The 20883-nt window shown below is 36.0% G+C and overlaps 3 protein-coding genes and 1 pseudogene across 5 annotated transcripts; 3 read left to right on the forward strand and 1 right to left on the reverse strand.

The window, feature by feature from the left end:
* Nucleotides 1–3379: 3379 nt before the first annotated feature.
* LOC113280036 (salutaridinol 7-O-acetyltransferase-like) lies at nucleotides 3380–5464 on the forward strand. Its single transcript, XM_026528675.1, has 2 exons — nucleotides 3380–4160; nucleotides 4983–5464. Exons 1-2 carry the CDS (start codon nucleotides 3380–3382, stop codon nucleotides 5462–5464), a joined length of 1263 nt encoding a protein of 420 aa, XP_026384460.1.
* A 1055-nt stretch (nucleotides 5465–6519) lies between these two features.
* LOC113280037 lies at nucleotides 6520–8127 on the forward strand (annotated as a pseudogene).
* A 135-nt stretch (nucleotides 8128–8262) lies between these two features.
* LOC113283640 (pentatricopeptide repeat-containing protein At2g40720) lies at nucleotides 8263–10901 on the reverse strand. Its single transcript, XM_026532970.1, has one exon. The coding sequence runs from the start codon at nucleotides 10874–10876 to the stop codon at nucleotides 8306–8308; it is 2571 nt and encodes an 856-aa protein (XP_026388755.1). The 5' UTR covers nucleotides 10877–10901; the 3' UTR covers nucleotides 8263–8305.
* Nucleotides 10902–15322: 4421 nt separating this feature from the next.
* LOC113278128 (protein pleiotropic regulator PRL2-like) lies at nucleotides 15323–19677 on the forward strand. Of its 3 annotated transcripts, XM_026527052.1 has the most exons (9): nucleotides 15323–15463; nucleotides 16470–16721; nucleotides 16949–17094; nucleotides 17891–17959; nucleotides 18066–18150; nucleotides 18384–18476; nucleotides 18711–18774; nucleotides 18891–18973; nucleotides 19449–19677. In XM_026527052.1, the coding sequence occupies exons 4-9, from the start codon at nucleotides 17934–17936 to the stop codon at nucleotides 19545–19547; spliced, it is 450 nt and encodes a 149-aa protein (XP_026382837.1). In that variant the 5' UTR covers nucleotides 15323–15463; nucleotides 16470–16721; nucleotides 16949–17094; nucleotides 17891–17933; the 3' UTR covers nucleotides 19548–19677. The 3 variants fall into 3 exon arrangements, with proteins under 3 accessions (XP_026382837.1, XP_026382836.1, XP_026382835.1); XM_026527051.1 differs by having other exon boundaries at nucleotides 16470–17094; XM_026527050.1 differs by lacking the exons at nucleotides 15323–15463; nucleotides 16470–16721; nucleotides 16949–17094 and adding an exon at nucleotides 17241–17345.
* Nucleotides 19678–20883: the final 1206 nt, after the last annotated feature.

The raw sequence follows: 20883 nt of genomic DNA on the forward strand, positions 1-20883 counted from the left end.
TTTGTGGTTACAATACCGTACCCTAAGTGGGGTATCTTCGGCATCATAGTCAGGACTTGTCAAGAGTGGCAAGGTACGCTCCAGACGCCCCGGGCACTCTTGACTCAACCGTGTACCTCGGCACCCTGATCGATTTTTTGCATTCCTTGGGAGAGCCTTTCTTACCTTAGGCTCTCAATCTAGGATTATTATCTTAGACTGAAAATTTAAGGTATCTCTCCCGGATAGGCACTTTCGTTTATTCTCGCCCAAAATCTCCTCAACTCAAGTTCCGGGGTCGGTGTAGCCTTCCCTTGAGTCATGCCTTCTAGGTTCTCCGACTATGACGTGCGATAGGTCTTATTTATATGTATTATTTTTCCTCTTGCATGTATGCGAACTAGGTTGCACGTCACAGTTGGATTCCTAGCCAATCTGATAATAAACATCATTTCTGGTGCCTTTTATTAAGGTCTTATTCTGAGGTGTCACTTGTGCCTTATATTAAGGTCTTATTCTTTTTGTATTGTTGTAGTTCTCTATTTCTCTTGATGTGAGTTTCTCTTGGTGCATTGATATCGCCCTTATATCTCTAGTATGCTTCATGCGATGATAACACTTTTTTTAGAAAAATTCTACAAAAATATGTGTAGGAGGTAGGATTTGAACTCGGGATCTGTTGTTTGCATATTTCTTATTTGACCATCTATGCATCTTCTTCTGTCTGAAATAAACGCACATTTATTGAAAGTTGACCTTCTCTATGTGATTATCGCACACTGAGCGCATAACCTCCAGTTTATACTCTGCGACCTTGACCATCTTTGTTGCATCCGGTGTACGGCATAATGGAACAACCGCTTTCTTTGATTGATAACTTGGTTCCGTTGTTGTTCAAAAGTGCTGGCAGTTTACATAATGCGTGAAAAATATTAATGAGGTAATGACAATCGATCTCTTGACCTCAATCTCGTACTCCTCTCTCTGGACCAACTGTTCCAGCTTCCTGTTTGTGTTGGTGCGGTAACAGTCGCAGACCTTATTCCATGTTATCGCTCTTTGTATGATCATCAGAAGTTTGTTTCGTCTTCGTCCTCTTGTTGTCACGGACTTATGCTATTGAGTTCCAACTGATGTGTTTTGAATCCTGTTCTTAACTGACTGTGCTGAAATTTCGTTGCTGTTGTAGTTTGATCATTGAGTTTCTTAAGCTTTCCTTCATTAAAACAAATACTTGGGTTTTGATTATTTACTGAATACCAGTAGTTATTCTTCAGTGAACTGCTACTTTATTTTTTTGATCTTTTGCTCTTCGTTTATCTTGATTTCCAATCATTTGTATGCATCTTTGATGTGGATGCCTTCACTTTGACCGGCAAGCTTCTAATCGGAATTATAGGTTGGGTTGCAACAAGTTGATTGATCCGAACTTCTCGAACTCCATCTGTTGTTACCTGTGGTTCAGATTTGCTGCTTTTTCTACTAGCCTTACCAATCTCTTTTCCGTTCTTTTATTTTCGTCCTGATGGTGTAAGCTCCCTTGTTGCTGCTCTCTTCTTCGTCTGTGAGCTTTGTCTTTGCAAACTAGGTGCGTTCGATTCGCATTTGTAGATGTCTATTTCTTTCTCCTTTACGTCATCTTTATTCCTTAGTTTCTTCGCATAGATGTTTTATTGCTGAATCTTCGTGTAAATTTCTTCTGAGTTTCAAATAAAGTAAACTTCGCGGAAACCCATTTTTGCATCCCCTCCTTGCTGATATTGACTAAGAAGTAAGTTGTACAGTTGCATGTGCATTTACTGAAATAAATTTTAGTTCTGTTCTTCTACTTCGCGCTGTACTTGTTCTTTTGCTCTGAGTTCATTTCATCTCTAGAATTTATAGCTCTGCCTGGGTTCTTTCGCGCAACAACGATGCTCTCCTCCACCTGTCAACTTCTTTTCTAACGTTGCATGTTATTCTAAGTTTTCATCTATCAGCTGCAAAGATTTCTCTACGAAGTTAGCAGATTTCTTGTTTCACAAAACTTTGCTCTATGGTTTGAACAGTTCTTCTCTGCAAGAATCTGATTCCAATAGCTGCTATCGCGCTGTGTCAAACTCGAATTCTACTGTGCGAATTTATCGCACTATCCATTCCTCTTCCTTGATGTTACGTTTTATTTCTTCGTGTTGTGAACCTGCGTAGACTTTATTCATCTTTTCCAAATCTGATTTCTTGTTTACACGTGTGTTTTCTTCGCACTAGTTATTGATGGTGATTCCTCATGTGCTATCTTGTTCGCTTGCAACAAATTAAATTCATATTACTGATAAAGTTCTCCACTAAATTTTGTCAAATGATACTTTTCTGGTCTTTTCTCTTGAGCGATGCTATCACAAGGTCATTGTAGGATTTCAGCTGGGGTCCGTTGATTTTTTCCTCTGTCTTTTACATCTCACGTGCAGAAATCTTCCAATCACTTGTAGCACAATGAAAATGGTTATTCTTCGCTTCTTCCCGTGTTGCTGTCGTCGCATATATCTCTTTTTTGCCAAGATGCTTTTAATCCACCTTTTCTTCACGGTTAATTGGTAGCTCATCTCAACAGATTACTTCTTCGCAGCTTCACAAGTTGTTCGCATGAACAATCTAATTTTGTAATGAATTTTTTCTAAAATTTTTGCTTGAAAATTCCCAGATCTAGACAATTGTACGCAGAATCACAAATATGTGGAAGATATTTCTCCTGTTGAACATATTGTTGATGTAGTTTGGTCGGATTTCTTGGATATTTATTCAACTCTTCTTCTGTTCTTCCAAATCTCGCCCAAAACTTCCATAGTTTCCCTTGTAGCTCACAAATCCAGTTGAATTTATCACCAACAATTGCTAATTTCTTTGAATCTTCTCGAATCTCACAAGCAGGTCGTGTTTCTAGCGCCAAAAATGCAGTTGCAGGAAATCCTACAACACACCCCATTATTAAATTCTAGATCTAAATCTATTTCACAATCAAAATAAAGATTAAAATGCTAAATTGTAAAGAGAGACACAAGGATTTACGTGGTTCGATCAATGTGATCTACATCCACGGGGTTAGGTTTCACTATGATTATTGAATTACATATGGATAACAATTGGGACTTCATTAATGAGTATTTGGAGCTCTAGTTTCTTGAAAGAAGAAGAAGAAGATAATAATAATACAAATTATGTTTCTCTCTCTACTAATGTGTCCTCTCTAAAGTGTCTATATAGATATTTACATAGTGGATGACAGCTCACATATAGTGGGGTACAACTAATATTTCTCCTATTTTCGGATCTTGTGCGACATTCTCGCACACTAAGAAATGAATCCATCTCGCACACTAACAAAAGACCTATGCGATATTTTGCCTCTACATATATAACGAAAATGAAGGTCCAAATTATATCAAAAGAGATCATTAAACCTTCAACCCCGACACCTCCACATCTTAGAAATTTCAAGCTTTCACTTCTTGATCAACTTCTTCCTCCATTTTACATTCCCATAGTTATATTCTACCCAGCTAACGATGGACATAATAATCAAAGGAGTAAAGCTAATATACTTAAAAAATCATTACCAGAAACCCTGACACGATTCTACCCAATTGCGGGTCGAATGGGAGATAACATCTCAATTGAGTGTAATGACGAAAGCGTTGACTATATCGAAGCAAAAGTTAATGCTGTAATGTATGATTTTATGAGTGTTGATGTAGTTCACCAAATTCACCCGTTACACATTACGGTAGACGTTGTCGCTAAAGAAGCCCAATTAGCGGTTCAAGTCAAGTTGTTTGCATGGGGTGGAATTGCAATCAGTATATGTTTATCACATAAGATAGCTGATGGATGTATGGTGATAACATTTATAAACAGCTGGGTTGCCACTGCTCATGTAGCACTCAACCAAGAAATCGTGTATCCAACTTTTGATTCAGCAGCTATCTTCCCGGCACTACCACCAGAAGTCCAAGTATCATCACTTGAATCGAATGATTCCATCCGAGAGGAAAATGTGGTTACGAAGTTGTTCCTATTTAATGCTTCCAAGATCAGTGCCGTTCGTGCACGGATTTCTGCGTCAAGGAGCAGTAACGTGTTGTCAAAATATTCGACGCGAAGTGAGGCAATATCCGCTTTGGTATGGAAGTCCTTCATGGAGACAAGTAGAGTGAAAGTAACCCGTTCTTCATCAACAAAACCCATCATAATAAGATCTAAAGCAAACTTCGTTCTGAATTTACGACCATGGTTAAACCCACCGTTGCCACATGTATCATTTGACAATATCATCACGGATGCATTAGCAGAGTCTGTGATTACTGGAAATCCAGCAACACACCCAAATGGAAAGTGAATAAGGTCTAACACATGATAACACAAGAACTTAAATTTATTTATTAATCTCAAGAGAAATACAAGTTACACTCGTGGTTCTAGGAAACCCTAATTCCTTTCCAAGCCTATGAATTACAAGGAAACCCTAACTCTTTCTCTCTCCTATTCTAGACCTCTCCCTTCCGAAAGATCTCTCCTTTACATTGTCCAAAGGTCTCTATTTATAGGCCTAAGCAACCCTAGTGGTATACAACTCATATCATCTCGCCGAGGTTACTTTATGCTTCGCCTGGAGCATATTCCATAAAGTTTTTCCCCAACTTTCGTTGAATTCACGTGGTCTTGTTGGGACACCTGTCCCATTCTTGCTCGATAATTCATCTACTTCGTGGGGGTAGCTTTTCTTCCAAGCTAAGTCACATTATTTCGTGGTTATTTCGCAACGGACATCTGATTCTTCTCGCGCTCTACTCCCCCTTTGGTGAGTTACCTCGTCCCCATCTTTACTTCGCTGCCATGCGGATAAGGATAATTCTGACTTGATTTGACAAGTCCCTGACGACGAATCTCGGGGCTTGAAGTAAGATATTTTCACCAGATTCCCGCGCCTTCCTATGGCCGCGTGTCGGCTTATACTTTGGTAACTACAGAGTCAACGATAATCGTCTACAATGAGAATCCTCCAGGGTTCAGTGAGACGTTAGATGGTTTGATAAGCCAGCTGAGATTAGGGGTAAGTATGATCGACGATGAATACATAGGGAAATTCCAAGAGGGTGATGTTGAGTTCATAAAAGCACTTGAAGAAGCCTCTCATCATTCAAATGGCGAAAATGCTGAGAAGGTTCAAATTTGTTGGATAAGTAGTTTATATAGTCTTCCATTATATGAGACTGACTTTGGGTGGGGAAAGCCATCATGGTTTGTCTTGAATACATTTTCAGAATTCAAGAACTCTCTTTTTCTGGTGGACGCGAAATGTGGTGCAGGTATAGAAGCATGGGTGAGTTTAGAAGAGGAAGACATGGTCATATTCGAAAAAGATCAAGATATTCTCCAATATGCTACACTGTATACCCCATTTCTCCGTCATGGAAACACACTGGAAGAACCGGCCTTGTCGCGTCTTTGATTTCAACATATCTGAGTTGATTATTGCTAGTTGTGTAATCTTGTAATGTACTAGCTTTACTGAATAGAAATGTCAGATGGCCTTGGCCTCTTGGGTGCTTTTAACTTGAAATGTTTGTTTTATTCCTTTTTGATGGAATTTTACCTTGGAATGTTATTGTAATAAATTTTTATTCACCAAAAACAAGAAAATTATCAGTTTTCACTTCAAGCTGGATTGACAACTACTTTTCATTGCCGATTAAAAGAAATTGACAACTAGTTCCCATTTCAAGCAAATCTACTCATTTGCACATCCTGCTGTCTTTGCTCTAATGTGTTAGCCATTTACGGTAGACCAAATAACCTTTTTTTTTATAAGCAAGTAGGTAGTAAACACAACATCCTTTTAATGCTTTGTCCTCGTACCGATTAAATATATTAACTAATAAAAAAAACCTAATCTAATATGTTTAACGTTTGGTAGTCGTCTATTACAGTGACGACTATCTAATACATTTAAAACAAAAATACTAATCAATCTCTAATTTAAGATTTTTTTGATTGTCCATGTAATTTGAGATTCATCACTATATATTAAAATGAAGCTAACCAGTCATTCTTAAAGAACCAAAATTCTTTGTAGACAACCAAAAATAAACAACTCAAAACAATTATTTTGTGGAGAATTATTTGGTTCTATGTTGATGGAAGGTTTCTTTCAATCCATAAAGATGAAACAAATGAAAACCAAACTAACTTGTACTAGATTTTCTTTAATTATTAGCATAGGAAACTACACTAGGGTTTCAAAAGCAGCCGGCACTGAGTACTGACTATACCAGATGGTTCTTGAGAACAGTTAGTGGAGACTCAGACAACCATCGTTAATTATATTCGAATCATAAAAATAACTCATGTAGGCAGAATCTAAAGCTGCTCTCTTCGCCAAGCCAACCTTACTCCAACTGCCAACCCATTTTAAAAATTATAATTTTCTAAACCATTTATAAATTGTTAAACTATAAATGATCATCAGCAAATCATTTGAAAGAAAAGCATCAGAAAATTTTGAAAATGAAGGTCCAGGTTATATCAAAAGAGATCATTAAACCTTCAACACCAACACCACCCCATCTTAGATTTCAAGCTTTCACTTATTGATCAACTTCTTCTACCAGTTTACAATCCCGTAGTTATATTCTTTCCGGCTAATGGTGTTCACGAACCTGATAATAATGATTATAGTAGTAAAACCAATATACTGAAGAAATCGTTATCGGAAACCCTGGCACGATTCTACCCAATGGCGGGTAGATTAAAAGATAACATCTCAATCGAGTGCAATGACGAAGGCATAGACTATATAGAAGCAAAAGTTCATGCTGTAATGTCTGAGTTTATGAGTGTCGACGTAGTTCATCAACTTCACCCGTCATACATTATAGATGAAAATGTAGCTAAACAAGCGCAAATGGCAGTTCAAGTCAATTTGTTTGATTGTGGTGGAATCGCAATCAGTATATGTGTATCACACAAGATAATTGATGGATCTTCAGCGGTAGCTGGGCTGTCACTGCTCGTGCAGCAGTCGATCAAGAAGTCCTGTATCCAACTTTTGATTCAGCGGCTATCTTCCCTGCACTACCAGCTGGAGTTCCAGTATCATCACTCGAGTCGTATGATTCCATCAGAGGAGAAAACGTCGTAACGAAACTGTTCCTGTTTAATGCTTCCAAGATCACTTCCCTTCGTGCGCGGATTGCTGAGTCAAGAAGTAGTAATATGTTGTCAAAATATCCAACTCGTACTGAGGCAATAGCTGCTTTGGTATGGAAGTCATTCATGGAGGCAAATAGAGTGAAAGTAACCCCCGAATACGAACTTTCCTCAACAAAACCCATCATGAGATCTAAAGCAAACTTTGCTGTGAATTTGCGGACAAAGCTTAACCCACCATTGCCAAATGAATCATTCGGAAATATTATCACAGCAGCAGCAGCAGCAGCAGCAGCAGCAGCAGAGTCGACGATAGTTGGCAACGATGAGGATACTCTGGGGTTCGTCGACAAGCTAGATGGTTTAATAAGCCAGCTGAGAAGGTTCATATTTGTTGGATAAGTAGTTTATTTAGATATCCATTTTATGAGCTTGGTTTTGGGTGGGGAAAACCACTATGGTTTGCCTTGAATACATTTTCAGAATATAAAAACTCTGTTTCTCTGGTTGGCACGAAATGTGGTACAGGTATAGAAGCATGGGTGAGTTTAGAAAAGGAAGACATGGCTGTATTCGAGGAGGATCAAGATCTTCTCCAATATGCTAAAATTATTAGTACCCCAGACCCAGTTGTTGGGTTTGTAGAGTATCCATTTCTCGGTCAGGTAAACACAAAGAAAGAACCCATATCGCGTCTTTGATTTCAGCATTGCTGAGTTTAATTGTGTTGACACGGGTTAAATATGCAGTGAAGGTTAAGCTGAGAAGTGGTGAAGGATAACAGGAGATAACTGTTGATTAGTTTGAGGCTTTGAGCACCTGTGTTTAGTTACTTTTGTTGTTGCAGCATGGTTGTCTGCATCTGACTCGATGTCTAGATCTGAGTTAATTACTGACTCGACGCGAGTCACGAGTCAGACAATTCGCTTTTTATTGGGTCAGATCTGACTCGCTACCTGACTCGGACCCATTTTGAGTCAGGTAGCAAAATGCCACTCTCATATATTTTTGAGTCTGAGTCAGATCTCAGTCTAAAAAAGGACCTAAGTGAGTCAGATCCACACAAAAAAAAAAAATGATGGTAGTGTCAGTATTTAGCTGTGAACATGAACTACACCCGATTCTGTATTGATATTCTGATGTTTTAAACACAAAGCTGAAGTCCATTCTCCTCTGAAGAGTTGTCCTCTTCCATGCTTCTACTGAGATCTGACAATATCTCATATATCTCTGATGTCCACCGCGAAGATGAATCCCCCGAGTGGAACACATCTACTTTCTCTTTAATCTCGATCCAACTGCACCCTGGGTTCTTTCTCAACCCTTTCTCCTTCATTCTCATCCTCAGGTTGGCTGCCTTGTCCCACAGCTCTCCATCTCCGTATAAATTTAACAACTGAGCGTAATTGCTCCCTCTATCAGGATCCAACTTCAATAACTCATTCGCCGCTAATTCTCCAAGTTCTATGTTACAATGAGTTCGACATGCACACAGCAGACTCAACCAAACACCATACTCAGGTTCAATAGGCATGGTCTGAATGAACTGGTAAGCTTCATCCAAACGACCACCACGTCCTAAAAGACTGACCATGTTTACATAATGCTCCATTTTGGGCTCAATCCCGTAATCTCGCTTCATGGACTGGAATAATCTTTGGCCTTCATCAATCAATCCTGAATGACTACAAGATGAGATCAAGACAAGAAAAGTTATATCGTCAGGAACAACTCCGGATCCTTTCATCTCATCGAAGAGTTTGAGAGCTTTTAAACAATCTCCATGGGATCCATAGCCAGAGATCATTGAATTCCATGTTACTAGACTTCTGTCTCTCATGTTTTCGAAGATGAACTGTGCACATTTTAAGCTTCCACACTTAATGTACATGTCCAGAAATGCGTTTTCCACCTGAACATCTGACTGAATCTCGAGTCTCATTAAATACGCATGAACAGTTTTACCTTTCTGCAATGCAGCCAGTGAGGAAACTGAAACTAGTAAATTTGTGATGGAAACAGAATCTGGCATCAGTCCGTGCTGCATAATCTGAGGGAAAAGATTAATGGACAATTCAGGAAGGTTATTTCTGTTGTAGCAGGAGATCATCGAATTCCAAGCCACCAAGTTTTTCTCTGGCATGTCAGTAAAAATGCTTCCAGCCATCTCTGGCAACCCGAATTTACCGTACATATCTACGAGAGAGCTAACTACAAACACATCACAACCAGTGCCGTTCTTGGTGATGTACCCATGGATTGCACATCCCAAATCTATATTCAGTAGACCAGCACAAGCAATGACTACGCTTGCCACGATAGTCGAGTCTGGTGTCATACCTTTGGCTTTGATCTCTTTGAACAAACTCAAAGCCTCCAAAAACTTCTTATTTTGGCTGAAACCAGATGCCATGGAGCCCCAAGTAATCACATCCTTTTCCTCGATTGCACGAAAAACCAAATTAGCGTCCTCTATGGTTCCACATTTGGCGTACATTGTCAACAGAGAACTCTGAACAGCAGTATCATTCTGTAATGGTCTTTTGATCAAGTCTCCATGAACTATCCTGCCAATATCATGTCGTAAAACCAAACTACATCCTGATAAGACATTTGTTAATGTAAAAGTGTCGCATTTCAAACCACTTAACCTCATCCTTAGATAAATGGCCAAGGCTTTATAAACATAACCGTTGCAGACGTAAGCAGAGATCATCGCATTCCACAGCTCAATTCCTTTAACTGTTAAATTCTGATCAAAAACTGTCTGGGCATCTTTCACTAACCCGTTCTTTGAATACAAGGTTAATAGTGAAGTAGACACATATGGGTCTTTCTCAAACCCCAACTTTATCAGATCACAATGAACTCCACTCCCAAAAACCACATCTTCTCCATCTGAACAAGCTGTCAAAACAATCGAAAATGTCGAACTCTCAAGTTTGCAGCAACCACTATTTTTCATGAGCACAAAATACTCCAAGCTCTTATCCCAAAGTCCATTCCTGTGAAAACCGCTCATAATGGTGTTCCATGTTACAGAGTTGCTCTTATTTACTAAGTTATCAAATATCTTCCGCGCTTCCATGATTCGACCACATTTAACATACATATCAATGAGTGCAGTATCCAAGAAATGGTCATGATGATATATGTTTCTCAAAAGATACCCATGAATTTCCTTACCTCGCAACAAATCAGAATTATCCATCCGCAGAACGATACTGATGGAGTATGCATCTGGCTTAACACCCAATGACTGCATTCGACGAAACTGAACAAACCCATTACTGGTACACCCATATCGAAAGTAACCATCGATTATCGAGTTCCATAAAGTAACATCATGTACATTATCTTCGCTTTCAGTAATTTTATCAAACACGAGTGATGCATAACCGATCGAGCCACATTTGATGTACATGTTGATGAGAGAAGTGGATATATACGGATCATACTGTAATCCCAAGACAGTAATAGATCCATGGATATTTCTTCCAATGTTCAGTTGCGAAAGAGAAGCACATGCCTTGAGAAGAGAAGGGAAAGTGAACTTGTCGGTAGTTTGTTTTTCATGATTATTAGCATACAAATGTAAAGCTTCGAAATATTGACCATGCTGAACAAGGGTCTTAATCTTAGAAGTTACTGACGTTGAAAATTTACGAGAGAAGATGATTGAAGACGACGACAATGATGATACATAGAAATGCATGTCATCTTCCGGAGGTGAATGTATGTCATTGCAGTATGAAAGGGAAAATTCAAGAAACAGAATAAAGAAGTGAACTGGTGTTAATGGGCCTAATGCCAAATAATCCGGACCCATATAACTAACGGGCAGGACGGCCCGGAATTTTAGTTTTAGCTTGTACAGGTATGTCCAAAATGAAATATAATGTACATGAAGGGTTACAGGTGAATTCGAACAGGAAAGAACAGGACCTTGCAATGCAACATTCCCGGAAGAAGTAGAAGCATTAGGACTGCAGGCAGCTAAATGGGCTAAGGAACACAACTTCAACAATTTCTACATTGAAGGAGATTGCATAAATCTTTTGGAGTATCTAACGGGAACATTGAGACATATCTTGGCAGAACCAAGCGATAATGGAGGAAGTCAAAAAAAAAGTCAATTTTTATTCTAATTTTCTAGGTTTAATTTTGCTCACAGAACAACAAACAATGTGGCAAATATTTTAGCTAAGGAGGCAAAACATTTCAGATGTAATTTAAATTGGGATTACATCCCACCTTCTTGTATTGAAACAGCTCTATCAGTAGATAAATCCAATGCTAGGAAAGAGTATGGTCAGTCCACATTAGATGGCTCTACTAGTCATGTTTTAAAAGTTACCAACTCCCTAATTTAGTCTTTTAATTAAATTCCTATTTGCAAAAAAAAAAATATATACATAAAATGTTGATATTATTTTGAGAACCGAACAGAGAAAAGGCAGACTCCAGTAAGACGGGGCTCGGTTGCCTTGCACTATTACAGTGAAGAGGAATATGCTGAACGGAGGAACTAGTGAAACGCCGAAGTTGAAACTACTTCTTTCGATTGTATATGTATCTCATTGACTCTCTTCTAGTCTGACATAATCTGTAAAGAAAAATATGTGTCATCTATCATCATTATTCATTAAGTAATGTGAGGAAAGTTGGGTAATTGTGATACCATTTGCCGTAACCTTATTTTCTTTTGACGATGAAGTTTGAAGGTAATTAATGGCATCACATTATCATCCTCTCGTTTTCTTTGTCCGGATCTTTCAAAGAAAATAAAAGTAAAAGAAGTTGTTTTGGGCGAAAATCCTTAATCATTAAAGAAATTGTATAGATCAGAATTATAGGAACTGAAGATTGATAATTAGAAATGGCATATTCTTCACACTGTGTTTATTGTTCAAGAATCTATGTTATCTTCACTGTTTGTTAACAGATAGATAAACATACACGACGAGATCAAAATACTTAAGAAGATATTTGAAAAGCTTTCAGTTGAAAGACAACAAAGGAAAATAAAATAAATGGATATATGGATTGTATATTTATTAAAGCAATATAATTTTGCTTAAGCAAAAAGAAATGCCAATAAGATATTGTTTTTAAAAAATGTATCGAACATATTTGAGTTTGTATAAAAGATGAAATAAAATTATCTGGAGTAATAAATTAAATGATATAGCTGACTAAAAAGATAAATTAGATGAGACCAAAAAAAAAGAAAAACACGTACAAAGAAAGTCATGCATATGGATCTAAAAATTTACAAGTGTTGCTACTTCAATAATTTTTCCATTTACTTTTATATTAACTGTATTTCTTCTCAAATTTTTAAGAAAATCTTCACATAATCTAGATAATTAAGTCAAATGTATCTCAGACCCTATATATACTTATATATTATTTTCGTGTTATTTTCTATGATAAACAAATGATTGGCATGGATCAATGAGAAATTTACTAATTGCTATGTTTGACGAGTCTACACATATAAGAAGATCCGATTGATAATCAACATATCTAAATACAATTTAACATTTTTTTATTGGAAAATAGTCGATAAGCAATAAACAACAAGAAATAAAAGTGAGAAAAGAAACAGTAGAAAGTTATGACCTACAGCACCAGAAATTCACTTTAAAGAACTAACAAATCCATTGATAAAAATATAAGTTAAAATTAACAAATCCGCACTTATACGTGATTCAGTGAAACTCTAAAGAAATGTTAAAACTCAATGGAAAATACAATAACATTGAACACTAAGCAATGACAATCAAAAAGTGAAAGCTAGAACTCCCCCTTCATACCTTTATTGGACAGAGAAGGAGAGAAAATGAATAGGTTGATCTAAAGAAACAAATTTCATGATCATCAAGTCCAGAGGGACAAACTAAAGGAACAACATGAATTGCTCCATGCAGATAGGGAAACAATAATTCTTTAGATCCAAAAACTTCAACATTTATAAGCTCTTGAAGTAGATGTTGTTCACACTGGATGTTAGTAAACTTAGATTAGTAGAGATATTGAGAGACTTTTTATGCAAGGTATTTTAGGTAACTCTCTATGAGTTTGAAGATTTGGGAGACTCTCTGAATGATTTTCAAAGAATTATGGTGATTCATAAATACAAAAAAAAAAAAAACATATATGAACAATATATTTATTTATTTTACAAAATGAATATATAAATAAGTCAATGAAAATGTATTTATACATGCATGGTTAATAGAAATTGTAACCATTTTGCCAATAAAATCAAAAGGAGGCGAATATAAAGGATTTGTATTTCTAGTGAACTTATTAGGTTTGGGAAGAAAATATTTTTTTCACTTTTTAAGAGTTTAATTGCATCTTATTTGAGTATTTATTTTTTTTAATATTTTGATATTTAATCTTGAAAGAAAAAAGTCTCTCAAAGTCTCTACAAGTCTCTCAAAACCATAAGTCATTGATTTCAAAATTCCAAATCCAATAACAGAGAATTATGAAGACTTTTAGAAACTCTCTATTGACTATCAAGATATTTCACAAGTCTCTAGAATTCTTTCAATATCTTTACAGATCTCTCTTTTTTTACTATGGATTTTTTTTTTTATTAAACTTAGGCAATGCCGAATAGTTTTCATCAGCTGAAACTACTGAGCTTCGCCAAGATGGCATGTAAAGTTGCCATTCTTATACTCTAGAGAAAAATAAAGACTTCTTAGTTATAGTGTCTACAACATTATTACCCTCACGATAAACAAAAGAACATTTCCGATTGCTAAAATTATTAATAAGATAAAGTGAGTTGCATTGGTCATTTAACTGCTCCAAGATTTCCATTTTGAAGCATTTATTACCCTTTGCTATCTCCTTCTAGAACATATCGATCCACATTCCACGTACATGTGGAGGAGAGAAGTGCAAATGCAAGAATCATATTGTGACCCCAAGACAGTAATAGAACCAGGGATCCTTTTTCCAATGCAAGATAGAGAACATGTCTTGAGAAGATAAGGCAAAGTACACTTGTCAGTAGTTTCTTTTTTTCATGATTATTAGCATACAAATATAAGGATTCAAAATATTGTCCATGCTGAACAACGGTCTTGATCTTAGTCCTATTCCTATGCATATGCCAAATAAAAAAATATCTGTTTGACATACCAGGTGGCATGCCAAACGAGTTGTACTATTATGGAAAAACCATTGAACGACAGAATTTCTAGCGAACGATATTGATAATATCGTCAACGATAAAGTCTTTATCGCCAGTGCTGCCATGAATATTGTTCGATATTGAATCTAGCGCCAACTGTTGTTTCTTTATAGCCTATAAATATATAATTTTCAAACTCAAAACTTACCCCAAAAGTTTTGTGTAAAAAAAAATTCTCTATTTCTCTCTTTCTCGATCTAATTTGTCTATTTATCTCTTTCTCAATCTAATTTATTTTTTCAAATTTTCCAAATGGGACAATTTCAAACCCAACTTGATTTGGCAACCCAACTTGATTTTTCTAGAGTAGTGCTTGAAGGTGTCGTTAAGAAGATATGTGATATTTATAAAGAAATAGGTAAAAAGCAAAGAAGTTTTCAAGAGTTGGATATTAACCAAGTCAAAAATGAAACTTAGAAAAGGCAAAGAAAAGTTCTAAGGAAACACTACACCATATCCTTCTTTTTGCAAAAAAAAAAAAAATTTAGCCAAAAAAAAACTTTTTGCGACATATCAATTTTGGGTTGTGCAACAGATATTGACGTTGCACAATGACGCAACGCCAATATCCGTTGCGCACCTAAAAATACGTTGCACAAAATAAGTTATATTGGTTGGTTTATTAAATAAAATTAATTGACCAACGTCTGTAAAACGTATAAAAAAGTTGTACATCAATGGCATTCTTGTAATATCATATATTTCTCTGGGCTTTTAGTAGTCTGTCTTTTTAATCTCGGATATTCTTTTTTATTAGTATTATCTTTCTTTTTTAGAAAATCTCAAATATAGTTCACCAAATATTCTTTCCTTCGGTCTCTCTTGTTTTCACAAAATATTTTCGTTATCATCTCAGAGAGTTTTTCTTCCGGAAAAAAAAAAACGAATCAAACCCAATTTTTTTCTAATCAAAACCCAGAGATCTCTTTAGCTTTACTAACCAAATCAAAATCTTTCATTCGTAATCAGAAAACTCGATCTATTCTCTAATATTTTAAAAAATTCCTAAACCTAGAAAATCAATTTTGTTCCTAAAAACCAAAATCAATTCATTTAATAGCTGATGGGTTTGTTGATTATCATCAGGTATAAACTATTATCTACTACTACTAGTGTTGTTTAATTTTGATTTTGTTGGTTATCTTTTGAGATATTGTTTGGCCTAACTCTGGGAAGTTGAGTCTTACTGCATGTATAGCTTTTGGTGTTCTTTTTTTACTTAATGTAATTTTAAAGCATGGGGTGTATTTAGATTTCAGGTGAATGTATTTTTGTAGTTGTTTGGAGTTAGGGGTTTTACTTTGGAGTCTTGCTGTATAGATTTTTTTTTTTTTTTTTGTATTATGTAAAATTTTAAGGCCTGGGTGTGTTTTGCTTTTAATTTAATGGTTTGTTGAAGTTGGTTTTATGTAAAGTCTCTTGTAAAAGTGAATGAATTTGCTCTCAGTGTTAAATTTTGAAGCAAGCGGTCAGGTTCTAGTCTGACTAAGGTTGCTCCTACTTTGAATCAGTAGAAATTTGTAGGATTTAGGTGTTGAATCAGTAGAAGTTTTCTGAGGGTCCATAGTTTTTAGCAGGTGCAGAAGCACAGGTTGAGTAAACCTGCTGGCTGTAGAGAAAAATCAGTTTAGTCCTTTTTCTTACAAAACCTCACCATGTTATGAATTTGCCTTTGTCCGTTTTTTTTTTTATCAGTTTAGTCCACCATGCTCGTCAATTTAGTCCACCAAGGCGAGCAGTTTAGTCCATCATTTACATGTCTGTGGTTTATTTCTTGTTATCAGATAAAGAAGAAAAAGAATAGAGAAAAATCAGGCAGGGTAAATGTTTGTTGAAATGCCTCAAAGTAATTGTGTTATGTATTTGCTATTTCACCTGTAAATCAAATGTAGGCATAATCCTTTGTATGTAGGAGTTCATAGGAATCATAGGATTTATTTTGAATTCAACTGGAAGTTTAATGAACTGCATCCAAGAAATAGAATTATCAATGTATAGAATGTATGTTTTCTTAGCTAGACATGATTTTCAGGTAATGGGCAGCTAGACAGCTTGAATCTTAATCCCCCCGTAATTGCTTTGATTTGTTCAGTTCCTATGGCCATTCATATGAGTCGCAATATCCTCTGAAATGGTAACAGCTACCAGGATGTTTCTTTAGAAGATGCTTACGAAATATGGTATCCCAAGGCAGCAACATCATGTGGATTTTGCAAGAATATGGGAGGCTTGTGTACCACTGAAGAGGGACTGGTGGTGTCTCAACCAATAAGATTCAATCGCTCTTGCACACCTCTACAGCAAGCCACTATCAAAAATATTCGTTGGGGAAATGGATAACCAGGTTAAAGGGTTTATGAGCAACGACTTTCGAGAACTTGCTTTTTTTAAATTTTTGGTTTTCACATATAGGGGGAGCTAACGTTTATGCAGATTTCTTAGCTAAATAATGAAGCAAATAGTTCAGCGCCTCCCTGATAGGATCCCCCAGCTGCAATACATACTGCAATGTGGCATTTCATGATCGACAATGACACTTGCCTTATTCTGAACGAAAATGTTTCTTTTTAGGTATGACAAGCGGAAGTATGATCTAATTTTAAAGCATGAGTAAGGAGTACCCATATGTTTACAAAAAGTCTGGAAACAAATGATATCGTGCTGGATGGAAACTGGTCCTATAGTTCGCAAAGAAAGATGCTTCTTGAAACAACTTGGTATGTGTCTTTCCCTTTGTACAGTTTTGATACTGTCTCATATTTTAGTGCTTCCAATAGTTTCAATCTGAATAGGATATCTTAAGACATGCTATTCACATCTGTTAGAACACTCCAGTTCTTCTCAATGCAACGACGGTTTGGATTCTTACCATAGACGACTCTTTAGAATCCTGCAACCTCGATGAATTAATGGCTCTGATTCAGATATTGATGCTTTATGTATTGGCCCCTACTTTGCAAGCATGGATGTAAGTTCCTTTTGCTTGTTATTTCAGTCCGTTAAGTTGGATATCCATTGTTATAGGTCGTCTTAGATTTAGAATTCTGTTCGTAAAGGAGAACATAAGAGATGTTTAGGATACTAATCATATGGGTAAAATACTAGAGCTGTTTAGGATACTATTCTAAAGCTGGAGTCTTACTTTACTTAACATTAGCCATATCTGACCGAAACAAAAACATTAGTCATATAGAACTTTCCTTAGAATTTCCAGTGTGGGGAGAAATTCCAATGTGGGGAGAATATCCACTTTATCGGAATGTTCTAGTTGAAACATATAGAGGATTATGCCAGCAGAAAAATTCAGAGCAATGCAAAGAAGAGAGATTCAATAGCTAAGGTAGTCAAGGTTACTATTGATCAATCTTTAGTTCTTTCAGTTTAGTATGCATCTGGTTGTTCCTGTACTTTGTGGGTCTAGTTCGACATATGAATGTGCTTATGAGTGCACTAAATTATTTGTGAAGGTATGTCTTCTTCCGTGGAAATGCTTATAGGTTCTATGTTATGCAGAAACCAAACAGGTGTTCCATCTAGAAACACATCAGGAGCACTCATGTCTGCTCCAGGCTCATCAGAAAGGTGCTTATTTTATGACTTCGCATGCTTCATTAGACACCCTTGGCACTCGTCTTGCTTGCAGGCTTTTTGCTTATCTGTTTAACCGCTGGGTTTTTGTTTTGACTAGGAATCAATCTACTTCCGCCCTCATGGAAAGGATCCCTAGCAAATGGCCACGTCCAGAATTGCATGCTCCATGGAGGAATTACAGAGTAAGTCTGGCATAACTTCTATGTTTACTTGTCTTAAAAAACAACACGTTAATTTTATATTGACCAGCATACACAGTCATAAACTAAGTATGAGTTATTATTCTTTGCTAATTGCAAATTAGTGAAATTACCATAATTGTCAATTTTCTCCGAAGATTCCGTTGAACTTCAATCTGCAGTATTTCTATAATGGAACTGTAGCTAACTAATATCATTTGTTTTACTTTTTTTAGGTCATAAGTGGTCATTTGGGGTGGGTGAGATCTATTGCATTTGACCCTAGCAATTCGTGGTTTTGTACCGGCTCTGCAGATCATACAATAAAGGTTTTTGGAACACATCTATCTTCCTAAATGCTACATTTATGTGGCTGGTGATTCAGAAAAGTTTATTGTATGCTTCTGAACAATATCCAATCTTTCTTTAGTTACTTTTAGGGTTAAGCCACCTTTCAATATATTTTTTATATAAATTTCTTAACTAACTCGTTTGTAGCAGAAAACATACTCCTGTATTTGTGTCCTCTGATCCTTGTTTTTTGATTGTTTCTTTTTAACTAGATATGGGACCTAGGATCTGGAAGGCTAAAGCTCACGTTAACAGGACATATCGAGCAAGTTAGGGGTTAGTTCTTTTGTCATAATTATTGAGGACAATGCATAACATATCTGTATTTTGTTATAGGCCTTGCTGTGAGCTCGCATCAAAGACACCTAATTGGCTATTCTTGGTTATCGTAGGTATTTATTTGGCTGAGATGAAATCTGGTAGTGACAGGACAGAAGCTGCTGAGAGTACGTTGTGGGCTTACAAGTCTACTCAGGTGAAGAAACATCTTTAAAACTTTCTTAAAAACTGTATGTAAAGTAGGATCTGCCTGTCTTTTTTAATTTGGTATTGATCTTGGTCTCTGCTAATGTATTGCTTTGGATAAATTGAGTCCCACTAACCCAATAAAGCTTAGACTTGCTCTTAACTTCTCAGTGTTCTACTGAGAAATCCAGAATTCACAGATCATGCTTGCACTCTAGCAAGTATGTTCTTTTTCTTGATGTGTTTTTATATCTTAAATACAATTATTTCTGTGGATGCTTGTAGGTTGGGTGAAATTTTTTTGCACGTTAATTGTGTTTTCTCACTAAAGCTACTATAGTTAATTATTCATCTTTATGATTTTCTTCTTGTTAACTATGTAGATGACCACCACTACTTCATTACTCTAGGAATCTGAACATTTAGTAATTACCATGTTCGTCGCCGTAATTAACAGAGCTTGTTTCTCTTTTATTCTTGTTCAGATGTACGCAGTCGATGAGGAGATGCCCAGCCATTATGGAAGGCAATTGCGGGTCATGTTTCCATATAAGGTGCCAATAGTACCCTCAGATTCTGATTGATCTGCCATTAACACATTGAATTTTACCATTAACTTCAACTTCTACCTCATTTCAGGCCTCAACTTAAATTTTAGATTAACATTTTTTACGAAGTAAGTGTTCTGTTGCGATTTTTTTTTATTTCATATGTTCTGAGCCATTAAATTGAATTGAAGTGTCAACACTTTGGTTTCCTCAATAAACTATGAGGCTTATGTATCAACTTTGGTTATAATTCTGTCTTGTACAATGGTATATGAAGGTGCAGAAATTTGCCGGAATTATCATCGGAATTTATTTATTTTACCAGGAATTATCGTCGGAATATTTTCTTTAAACTGTAAATGGGTTTTAAATAAGTGTTGCTCAAATTAGAGTAATACGTTGCCTAAATTATTTTAGCCGTTGCACAAATTAAGGAATCCGTTTGTAAGCCGGTTGACCAACATTTTTATTCGTTGGGAAAATTAATTTTCCCAACAGATTTTCTCGTTGCACACAAATTTGCTACGCCAGATTTCCAACAGATATATGCGTTGGTACAATTCATTGCAACGCCTATATGCGTCCCAAATAGGATGTTTTTGGTGTAGTGAAAGAAATCAATGCAAAACAAATGAAGCCAAAGAAGAAGACAAACAAAGGAAACTTTGTTTATGAGCGCATTGATGGGAAGTTTGGTGAAATGAAGAAGATTAACAAGATGAAGAACATTGTCCCAAATTTTTATTTTTAAAGTCTATATTTCATCAAATTATTATTCTTTTCAAAATCAAAACATTGATTTTACAAAATATATTTTAACGTGAAACTCACGTTTTTTGCATTATGAAAATTAAACAAAGCTTTTCATTGGCATCCTAACAACAATCTGGGCTCCAACATCTTGTTGAATAGCAATGCTTAATTTATGAAAAATAAAACTACCAAAACCACTACTAGCGTCGTTGCTAATTAAACAATTCTTCAAACGCTTGAAAAAACACAAAGTATCCTCACCCAACTCTCCTAGAGTAGAGAAAGCTAGGAAACCCAAACTTAATACATTTTTATCTAGTTTTATGTCTTCTAAAATGACTATTAATGATTAATTGGAAGTTTAATGACTTTGAAAATTTGACTCGTATTGTTGAAAATTAAGCTTAGTTATATTCTTTATCCAATCTTACATTTTAACTATGGATACATTTTTGTTTAAACAAAAATACCAAAAATATCAAAACTTAATACTTAAAACAACTTTCAAACTTAATGACTTAAGTGGACAATTAAGAAATTAAAACATAAATATTGGATTATATTTTGGCAACTCTCTTAAAATCTACAAACAACTTCCAAATTGGAAGTCTTTTCCGTA

The sequence above is a fragment of the Papaver somniferum genome, chromosome 5 (assembly GCF_003573695.1).
Source record: "Papaver somniferum cultivar HN1 chromosome 5, ASM357369v1, whole genome shotgun sequence".
Taxonomy (NCBI): domain Eukaryota; kingdom Viridiplantae; phylum Streptophyta; class Magnoliopsida; order Ranunculales; family Papaveraceae; genus Papaver; species Papaver somniferum.